The sequence below is a fragment of the Aquarana catesbeiana genome, linkage group LG07 (genome assembly GCF_042186555.1).
Source record: "Aquarana catesbeiana isolate 2022-GZ linkage group LG07, ASM4218655v1, whole genome shotgun sequence".
Taxonomy (NCBI): Eukaryota; Metazoa; Chordata; class Amphibia; order Anura; family Ranidae; genus Aquarana; species Aquarana catesbeiana.
In genome coordinates this window covers 340690074-340701410 of record NC_133330.1, presented here as the reverse complement: position 1 = coordinate 340701410, position 11337 = coordinate 340690074, and the positions used below count along the sequence as shown (strand labels likewise).

At 51.2% G+C, this 11337-nt stretch overlaps 1 protein-coding gene across 1 annotated transcript in view; it reads left to right on the top strand.

Moving 5' to 3' along the window:
* Positions 1-4878: 4878 nt before the first annotated feature.
* The window catches only part of IPO13 (importin 13), a gene marked incomplete at both ends in the record, with an annotated part of 50747 nt that continues 44288 nt past the window's right edge, over positions 4879-11337 (top strand). Inside the window, 1 exon segment of the mRNA XM_073593927.1 lies at positions 4879-5615. Coding sequence (XP_073450028.1) covers positions 4879-5615 — 737 coding nt within the window.

The window sequence follows — 11337 nt, the reverse complement described above, 5'->3', positions numbered from 1 at the left end:
GAGGCCTTATGCCTCATATTATTCACCCGGACCAAACGGGGTTTATCACTGGGAGGGAGGCAAGAGACAATTCAATCAGAGCTCATTCATTGGGCTCGTACAGGCCCTGACCCAAAACCTTTCATAATTCTTTCCACTGACAACAAAAAGGCCTTCGATCGGGTCCACTGGTCATACTTGGTGTTCCAGCTGAAATTATACTTTTTAAATAAAAATACTCCTATAATACACAAGCTTAAAGGGGTTGTAAAGATGTTTTTTTTTTTTTTTTTAAAATAACAAACATGTTATACTTACCTTCACTGTGCAGCTCGTTCTGCACAGAGTGGCCCCGAACCTGGTCTTCTGGGGTCCCTCGGCGGCTGTTTCAGCTCCTCCCCGCAAGCATTTACCACCTTCATGCGAGCTCCCTCGCACGGTGGTGAGTGCTTGCGGGCGCGCTCCCGTGATACAGCCGGCGGCTATAGCCGCTCGCTGTATCACTCGGCCCCGCCCCCCGGCGCGCCGCGTCATCGGATGTGATTGACAGCAGCGCGAGCCAATGGCTGCGCTGCTTTCAATCCATCCACTGCAGCCAATCAGCGACCAGGCTGAGCTGCAATGAAGCTGACGAGGACGAGGAGCGAAGATTCGAGGCGTCAGGTAAGTAAAACGGGGGGGCTGGGGGCGGCGGTACTGTCAAAAGTTTTTTCACCTTAATGCATAGAATGCATTAAGGTGAAAAAATTTTTACCTTTACAACCCCCTTTAATGTATTCTAGTAAAGTTAGTCTGTAAACTAAGGTCTGTTTTGTTAGTTTATAGCAGTAGTTTGTTATTTTATAAACTTACAGCAGGCCGTGGGCATCTGAAGCCAGACTGTATTTCTTCCTGGATCTCATCCTTGCAGATCTCGCACATGCTCAGTGCAGCACAAGCTGTGTAATAGGTTTCAGGTCAGGTTTCCATAGGAACGGCAGTGTCAGAGGAAGTTGCCGCCCCTTCCCAGAAGGCATTGCAAACAGGAAATGATGCGATGGGCCGCGGCCAGGGAGGAGGAAGTGAAAAATTAATACAGCAGATATACAGTAAGTGCTGAGAAAAAAAATAAGAAAATTTCCAATTCGTTTACAGTGCGCAGTTTAGTGAGGGATGCTGAAGAGTTGTAAAAGTGGGTGGAACTCCACTTTAAAAATGGTATTAGAGGTTCTAGGGCTTAAAAAGCGCATGCTGTCCTCTATTTTGGCACTGTACTCCACTCCCTGTGCACAGGTTAAAGTGAATGGAGTGCTTTCCTCTCAGTTCCCGATCCGGAATGGCACGAGGCAGGGGTGTCCCCTTTCTCCTCTCCTCTTTGCTCTTGTTCTTGAGCTGTTACTATGTACTGTCAGAGCAAATACGGACATAAAGGACCTAAAGGTTGGAAACACTGAACGCAAACTGTCAGCCTATGCAGACGACGTTCTATTCCATCTATCAGAACCCCTGATCTCGCTGCCAGTCCTGATGAAAGAACTAAAGACATTCGGGTCGCTTTCAAATTTCAAGATAAATTTCTCCAGATCGGAAATTTTACCTGTTCATCTGCCTCCTTCCCTGATGAGTAACCTACAGGCTGCTTTTCCCTTCACCTGGGCCAAGTCTTCAATTAGATACTTAGGCATACAATTGACAGACCGGTTCAATACCCTTTACACCGCTAACTTCCCCCCATTACTTCACACAATTAAGAAAGATCTTTCCCAATGGACCAAAACTGCTTTTACATGGATAGGTTGCATTAATATAATAATGAATATCCTGCCCCAAATACTTTTTTTTTTTTTTTACAAATGATTCCCATACCCTTACCACACAACTTCTTTTCCCAGATTAATAGCACACTATCTGGGTTTGTGTGGAATGCACAGAAATCCAGAATAGCTCTAAAGGTACTAAAACGCTCAAAATTGATGGGAGGCCTGGGAATCCCTGACATTCTGAAATGCCATAGGGCCATTGCCCTCCAGAGAATCCTCAACTGGTGTTTCCAAGCCTTGGGTCTCACTAGAAAAATGGCTGGCGGGCAGGAATTTAGTGTATGCACCATGGCTACCCCGTGAATGTAGAGGGTTGTCGGATACCACTTCCCCTCTGACGATGCATACGCTTTCTATATGGGACAGGATAAATTTGGTTTACAGTCTGTTTCCTCCCATGTCCCTGCTGGCTCCGCCAGGGGGGTTCCTTTGGTTCCCACCAGGTGAGCAAATGGCTTTTTTTTTTGGTCCCTGGTTGGATGATGGTAACGCCAGTTGTGGGAAGTTAAGGCACAATGGTAAATTTGATGAGCTTTGAATCCCTACAGACTAGACACGGGGGCACTAGAATGAATTTCTGGAGGTATAGACAGCTCCATCACTTCATGGGATACATGGGAAAGCTATAAGAGACTCCTCCTCTCTAACACCTTTCAAACTGATTTTTGTAGATGATGACCCAATCCCTCACATGATTTCGGAGATGTACCTACAAAAGATCTGTGGGTAGAGCCCATAGCAGCGTAGTAAAATCATACGCTTGGGCGGACATACACATGTATATACAGTAATATACGTGTGGGTGTATATATATCCCCAGAGAGCCCCCCGCTTACATCAGGGTCCCCAGAGAGCCCCCCCCTTACATCACCTTACATCAGGGTCCCCAGAGAGCCTCCCCCTTCCATCAGGGTACCCAGAGGACCCCCCCACTTACATCAGGGTTCCCAGAGAGGCCCCCTTAAAATTGGGTCCCCAGAGAGCCTTCCCCTTAATTCTGGGTCCCTAGAGAGCCTAGGCCTTAAAATCAGGGTCCCCAGAGAGCCTCTCCCTTACATCAGGGTCCCCAGAGAGCCCCCCCACTTGCATAAGGGTCCCCAGAGAGCCTCCCCTCCCCTTGGGGACCCCTGCAGAGACTCGGGGCTATTGGCCTCAGATTCGGGGCCATAGCCCCAAAAGCCACCCCCTAGCAACGCCCCTGGTACTGACAATCTTAGGCCAACTTACATACGTGCATGGGAAAGGGACTTAGAGCTTGATTTCTCTACAACCCAACTGACTCATCTCTACTAGCTCACTCACTCGAGCTCTATAGAATCTAAAACTCAAGAAACAAATTACAAGATTTTGTCACGCTGGTACCGTGTCCCGGCTGACCTACCTCGCATCTATCCTTTGGTGTCGGATCAATGCTGGAGGAAGTGCGTCCTCAGGGGAACGCTCCTTCATATTTGGCGGGAGTGCCCTCTAATCCAGCCATATCGGGCGGACATTAAAGCTCTAATAAGGGAAATCCTAGATCTTGATATACCCTTGTCTCCGGCCCACTTCCTCCTACATGTCCCACAGATGCTGATTAGTCGATACAAAAAAAGTGTCTTGCCGCATCTTTTTAAATGCGGCTAGACGCCTTCTCCCAATTTACTGGAAACAACCCAAGATCCCTTCAAGGGCAGACTGGATCCAAAAGGTAAATGATATTAGGGAGGCAGAACGCTGGATAGTGACCTGTAGGGGCAAAGTGGAACGCTTTGAAACCATTTGGGGCCCATGGCAAAAATATATGTCTGACCCCGACCAAGAATCCACTAGCCTTGACCTGGCTTTGTTGGAGCTGGCAGAACCATCCCTAAGATCCCGCTTAGACAAGAGTAATGGCATGTCATCACTGGGCATCACTGGGCAAGTGATGACATGCTTCACCCCTACTTGTCATGAAAAGAGGCTGTTCTGGTCGGAACTCGCTCGGCGCAGATCTACTGAACTTCTCCAGACCATAAGGTATGCTCCTCCTACACCCTTCCCTATTCCCTGCCCTCCTTCCCCTTCCCCCCTTGCTCCCTCTCTTATCGTTTACTTCTTCTTCTCTTTCCTCTCTTTACTGGTCTTGGTTCTTTTACTACCACTTGATTCCTTGACTTCAGGCTGTAACAAAATTCTTTACTTGCTGCAATGTCCAGACTTAGGGTTGCAATGACTAGCTTAGAGGGCGGAGACGCCCCCCCTTGGAGGGGGGTGACTGTGCGCTTTCCCTACTGAGTTGGAGGATTGAGGGGGGTGGGTGCTCCCTGCCGAAATGGTGGTCTAGGTGAGGTTGATGGAGGCATATAGCCCCCCTCTGCCCGGACTGATGGCGGGTGTCGGTGCCCCCCTGCACTCCTGAACAATCAGCACCTAAGGCGTGTTGTGTCTGTCACTGGACGGTACTCTCTCCCCGTGGTCATTCCAAGTTTATTATGAGGACTAACCACTACTAAGTGTGATATTACCCTGAACATGGACTAGTCATTTACAATAACCTGTATCAATGTATAATCTTTATGTGTTTTATTATGCATGTCTTCATGGTGTGTAGCTTCTTACTAAAATGTTGCTAAATAAAGATTTTACAAAAAAAAAAAAAAAAAAATACCACCAAAAGAAATCTCTATTTGTGGGAAAAAAAAGAACATTTATTTGGGTACAACGTCGCGGACCGCGCAATCGTCAGTAAGACCCCATACACACTATATTAGATTTTCTGCAGATTTACCAAAACCATGTAGTTCAAGGGCCTGCCTGATTGCATACAAATTGAAACTCTTAAGGTTTGGCCTCATATTATATGGTTTTGGTAAATCTGAAGACAAAAATCTGCAGAAATTCTAATAGTGTGTATGGGGCCTTAAAGTGACGCAGTGCCGTATCAACAAAAATGGCCTGGACATTAAAGGGGCAAATCCTTCCGGTCCTTAAGTGGTTAAATAATGCGTTACAATGTAACTAAACCTATTCGATTATAGTCGACTAAAATACAACTAAAACAATTCAGGTGACTAAACTAGCCCTTGTGTTTCCATAGTCATAGTTTTTTTTTTTTTTTTTTCTTTTCCTTTTCAAGGCTCTTCACCAGTTGTACTACGATCCCAACATTGACAACAAGAACCTGGCACAGAAGTGGTTAATGCAGGCACAGGTGTCACCCCAGGCGTGGCAGTTCAGCTGGCAGCTACTGAGCGGTGGCAAGGTGCCAGAAATCCAGTACTTTGGGGCCAGCGCCCTGCACATCAAGATCTCCCGCTACTGGGGGGACATCCCGTCGGACCAGTACGAGTCGCTGAAGTCCCAACTCTTCACACAGATCTCCGCCTTCGCCAGCGGCTCCAAGATCGTGTTGACGAGACTCTGCGTGGCCTTGGCCTCCTTGGCCCTCAATATGATGCCGGACACGTGGCCCCACGCGGTTCCGGACATGGTGCGGGTGTTCCAGACGGAGGACGGGCAGACCAACGGCGGAGCTCGCTGCCTGGCGCTCCTGGAGCTGCTGACTGTTTTGCCGGAGGAGTTTCAGACCAGCCGCCTCCCGCCTTTCCGCAAGGGACAAGTGCGCAGCTGCCTGGCGCAGGAGTCTGCCTGCATCTTCCCGCTGCTGCGCCAACTGCTACAGCAGAGCGACTCCCCGGGATTTGTCAAACAGAAAGTACTGAAGTGTTTTTCCAGTTGGGCACAGCTGGGCATCCCGCTGACAGAGTGCGAGGAACTGACGATGGCCGCGTTCAGCGCTCTGCGGGATCCTGAACTGTTTGACGCAGCCGTGGAAGCCTTAGTCAATACCATCTCCCAACCGGATGCACAAAGGTCAGAATCTGCTTGTTAAATCGTTATGGTCACTTTTCTTATTGGAGAATGTCGCATGGAGCGGTTTTCTATGCCAATCCTGCTACAAAAGCGACGTTGTCAGGGTAAAAAAAAAAAAATGCCCTGCAAAAGAAGGGTTAATATACTCCCCTCTTTAGCAGCCCACATCTCCCGCCTTCCCTCCGTCTCACATTTCCTCTGCCCCCACATCTCCCGCCTTCTCTCCGTCCCCACATCTCCCGCCTTCCCTCCGTCCCCACATCTCCCGCCTTCCCTCCGTCCCCACATCTCCCGCCTTCCCTCCGCCTCCACATCTCCCGCCTTCCCTCCGCCTCCACATCTCCCGCCTTCCCTCCGCCTCCACATCTCCCGCCTTCCCTCCGCCTCCACATCTCCCGCCTTCCCTCCGCCTCCACATCTCCCGCCTTCCCTCCGCCTCCACATCTCCCGCCTTCCCTCCGCCTCCACATCTCCCGCCTTCCCTGCGTCCCCACATCTCCCGCCTTCCCTGCGTCCCCACATCTCCCGCCTTCCCTCCGCCTCCACATCTCCCGCCTTCCCTCCGCCTCCACATCTCCCGCCTTCCCTGCGTCCCCACATCTCCCGCCTTCCCTGCGTCCCCACATCTCCCGCCTTCCCTGCGTCCCCACATCTCCCGCCTTCCCTGCGTCCCCACATCTCCCGCCTTCCCTGCGTCCCCACATCTCCCGCCTTCCCTGCGTCCCCACATCTCCCGCCTTCCCTGCGTCCCCACATCTCCCGCCTTCCCTGCGTCCCCACATCTCCCGCCTTCCCTGCGTCCCCACATCTCCCGCCTTCCCTGCGTCCCCACATCTCCCGCCTTCCCTGCGTCCCCACATCTCCCGCCTTCCCTGCGTCCCCACATCTCCCGCCTTCCCTGCGTCCCCACATCTCCCGCCTTCCCTGCGTCTCCACATCTCCCGCCTTCCCTCCGCCTCCACATCTCCCGCCTTCCCTCCGCCTCCACATCTCCCGCCTTCCCTCCGCCTCCACATCTCCCGCCTTCCCTCCGCCTCCACATCTCCCGCCTTCCCTCCGCCTCCACATCTCCCGCCTTCCCTCCGCCTCCACATCTCCCGCCTTCCCTCCGCCTCCACATCTCCCGCCTTCCCTCCGCCTCCACATCTCCCGCCTTCCCTCCGCCTCCACATCTCCCGCCTTCCCTCCGCCTCCACATCTCCCGCCTTCCCTCCGCCTCCACATCTCCCGCCTTCCCTCCGTCTCACATTTCCTCTGCCCCCACATCTCCCGCCTTCACTCCGTCCCCACATCTCCCGCCTTCCCTCCGTCCCCACATCTCCCGCCTTCCCTCCGTCCCCACATCTCCCGCCTTCCCTCCGTCCCCACATCTCCCGCCTTCCCTCCGTCCCCACATCTCCCGCCTTCCCTCCGTCCCCACATCTCCCGCCTTCCCTGCGTCCCCACATCTCCCGCCTTCCCTGCGTCCCCACATCTCCCGCCTTCCCTGCGTCCCCACATCTCCCGCCTTCCCTCCGCCTCCACATCTCCCGCCTTCCCTCCGTCCCCACATCTCCCGCCTTCCCTCCGTCCCCACATCTCCCGCCTTCCCTCCGCCTCCACATCTCCCGCCTTCCCTCCGTCCCCACATCTCCCGCCTTCCCTCCGCCTCCACATCTCCCGCCTTCCCTCCGTCCCCACATCTCCCGCCTTCCCTCCGCCTCCACATCTCCCGCCTTCCCTGCGTCCCCACATCTCCCGCCTTCCCTGCGTCCCCACATCTCCCGCCTTCCCTCCGCCTCCACATCTCCCGCCTTCCCTCCGCCTCCACATCTCCCGCCTTCCCTCCGCCTCCACATCTCCCGCCTTCCCTCCGCCTCCACATCTCCCGCCTTCCCTCCGCCTCCACATCTCCCGCCTTCCCTCCGCCTCCACATCTCCCGCCTTCCCTCCGCCTCCACATCTCCCGCCTTCCCTCCGCCTCCACATCTCCCGCCTTCCCTCCGCCTCCACATCTCCCGCCTTCCCTCCGCCTCCACATCTCCCGCCTTCCCTCCGCCTCCACATCTCCCGCCTTCCCTCCGTCCCCACATCTCCCGCCTTCCCTCCGTCCCCACATCTCCCGCCTTCCCTCCGTCCCCACATCTCCCGCCTTCCCTCCGTCCCCACATCTCCCGCCTTCCCTCCGTCCCCACATCTCCCGCCTTCCCTGCGTCCCCACATCTCCCGCCTTCCCTGCGTCCCCACATCTCCCGCCTTCCCTGCGTCCCCACATCTCCCGCCTTCCCTGCGTCCCCACATCTCCCGCCTTCCCTGCGTCCCCACATCTCCCGCCTTCCCTGCGTCCCCACATCTCCCGCCTTCCCTGCGTCCCCACATCTCCCGCCTTCCCTCCGCCTCCACATCTCCCGCCTTCCCTGCGTCCCCACATCTCCCGCCTTCCCTGCGTCCCCACATCTCCCGCCTTCCCTGCGTCCCCACATCTCCCGCCTTCCCTGCGTCCCCACATCTCCGGCCTTCCCTCCGTCCCCACATCTCCGGCCTTCCCTCCGTCCTCACATCTCCCGCCTTCCCTCCGTCCCCACATCTCCCGCCTTCCCTCCGTCCCCACATCTCCCGCCTTCCCTGCGTCTCCACATCTCCCGCCTTCCCTGCGTCTCCACATCTCCCGCCTTCCCTCCGCCTCCACATCTCCCGCCTTCCCTCCGCCTCCACATCTCCCGCCTTCCCTCCGCCTCCACATCTCCCGCCTTCCCTCCGCCTCCACATCTCCCGCCTTCCCTCCGCCTCCACATCTCCCGCCTTCCCTCCGCCTCCACATCTCCCGCCTTCCCTCCGTCCCCACATCTCCCGCCTTCCCTCCGTCCCCACATCTCCCGCCTTCCCTCCACTTCCACATCTCCCGCCTTCCCTCCGCTTCCACATCTCCCGCCTTCCCTCCGTCCCCACATCAGTGGTTTTTTCGGACGCTAGTGGGGCACTTTTAACCCCCCCGCTAACAGCCGAACAAAGGGTTAAAAGCGCCCGCAAAACGCCGCTGCTTCGGCAGTGCTGGCCATTGATTTCAATGGCAGGGTGTTTTTAGGAGCGGTGAATTCACTGCTCCCACAACGCCCCAAAGATGCTGCTTGCAGGACTTTTTTTTCTCGTCCTGCAAGAGCACCGCCCCAGTGTGAAGGCACTCGGGCTTTCAGACCGGTTTAGCTTGAGAGGCGCCTTTCAGGCACTTTTTAGGCGCTTTACAGGCACTATTTTTAGCACAAATACGCCTGAAAAGTGTCCCAGTGTGAAAGTAGCCTAAGTAATTTGTATGGAACTTGTTAGAGATAACAAGAAGAGCAGTAAAATAGACACGCCCCCCCCCCCCAGCAACAATGGACCACCCACAAAAAAAACCCTGCAACAACAGATCTCCCCAGAGACAGCATCAATAGACTGCTCTTTCAACTGCAAATCCCTCCCACCAACAACTGACACCCCCCAGCCACATATGACCAACCCCAGCAACAATAAATCCCCTCAAAAATATATCCCCTCCAGCAACAATAGATCCCCCAGCAGCCAGCATCAATATAGACAGTGTAGCACAGCCCAGCCCCCGTTGCCATTAAATACATTGAGTGCTGGAGGTGTTGGAACTGTGTTCCCGCTGAAAAAAGATATATATATATATATATATATATATATATATATATATATATATATATATATATATATATATATATATATATATATATATATATATATATAATATATATATATATATAATATAATATAATATACCCCTTTCTAAAAGATACATGGAGGCTGCCACAACTAATCAGGATCAATAATTAATTACTTCCCCAGAGGTACCATCTATAGGAATGATGGATCACAACTAGAACTTCTCCTAATATAAGAGACTTTAAAGTGTTCATATATATATTACACATACACAGTATCTCACAAAAGTTAGTACACCCTTCACATTTTTGTAATTTTGAGGGGACAGCAAATTTACACTGTTATACAAGCTGTACACTCACTACTTTACATTGTAGCAAAGTGTCATTTCTTCAGTGTTGTCACATGAAAAGATAGAAGAAAATATATACAGAAATGAGAGTGAGGGGTGTACTCACTTTTGTGAGATACTATGTGTATATATGTGTGTGTATATGTATATGTGTGTGTGTGTGTGTGTGTGTATATATATATTACACACACACACTTCACTAGCTCTCATAAGTTTACATACCCTGGCAGAATGTATTATGTCTTGGCCATTTTTCAGAGAATATGAATGATAACACAAAAACTTTTCTTTCACTCATGGTTAGTGTTTGGCTGAAGCCATTTATTATCACTCAGCTGTGTTTACTCTTTTTAAATCATAATGGCAACAGAAACTACCCAAATGACCCTGATCAAAAGTTTACATACCCTGGTGATTTGGGCCTGATAACATGCACACAAGATGACACAAAGGGGTTTGAATGGCTAATAAAGGTAACCATCCTCACCTGTGATCTGTTTGCTTGTAATTAGTGTGTGTGTGTATAAAAGGTCAATGCGTTTCTGGACTCCTGACAGACCCTTGCATCTTTCATCCAGTGCTGCACGTTTCTGGATTCTGAGTCATGGGGAAAGCAAAAGAATTGTCAAAGGATCTTCTGGAAAAGGTAGTTGAACTGTATAAAACAGTAAAGGGATATAAAAAGATATCCAAGGAATTGAGAATGCCAATCAGCAGTGTTCAAACTCTAATCAAGAAGTGGAAAATGAAGGGTTCTGTAGAAACCAAACCACGGTCAGGTAGACCAACTAAAATTTCAGCTACAACTGCCAGAAAAAATTCTCTGGGATGCAAAGAAAACCCACAAATAACTTCAGGTGAAATACAGGACTCTCTGAAAACATGTGGTGTGGCTGTTTCAAGATGCACAATAAGGAGGCCGGAGCCAGTAACCCCAGTGCTGTGTGAGCAGGAACAGCGAAGTGAGGGGATTGTCTCTGAATATATGCAACTGACCTTCGTAAATGCGATCTTATTGCGGGGCATGTGTGAGCGCAACTGTGTTTTTATTACCCACCTGTCGTTTTTAGTTTATTTATTTGCGCAATGAGGTATGTCCTTTCTTTTGTTTGAGCAATATCGATCTATGAAGGATTAAAAGCAATGAAGGTTTGAAAGCAATCCACCACATGTGAACATCATCAGAGACAACACACCTGATCATTTGGGCATCGTTGTCCTTTTTGTGTTTTATCTTACAAATGAGTGGTATTTGACGTCTTTTCCAGTATCTCCAGAAATCTATTTTTTTTTTTTTCTTCTCTCTTTTTTTTTTTTTTTTTTCCTTTCTTTGAGGAATAATTTTTAATCTCTAGTGCCAGGATCTATTAAAAAAAAAAAAAAAACAGAACGGGGGAGGGGTGTCAAAAATCAAACATCCAATCTTTATAATCCATGAATTCCATAAACTCTGAGATTTATAAAAGGAAACAAATACATTTCATCCACTCTTCTATAAACTTGGCAAAAAAAGTTCCTCAACATGGAAAATCTAAAGCTGTAAATGGCGCAGCTCTGCGGACTTGAAGTGAAGGCCTTCACCTTGATGAAGAGACGCCATCCTGGTTGTGACCGATCGGTATTCCGACCATCAGTTCTCCACAAAGTCATCAAGAAGAGTGCAACGATCGCCCCCCCCCCCCCCCCTCTTGCGGTCGCTCCGTCCCGGGGGGAGGGGACCGAGGG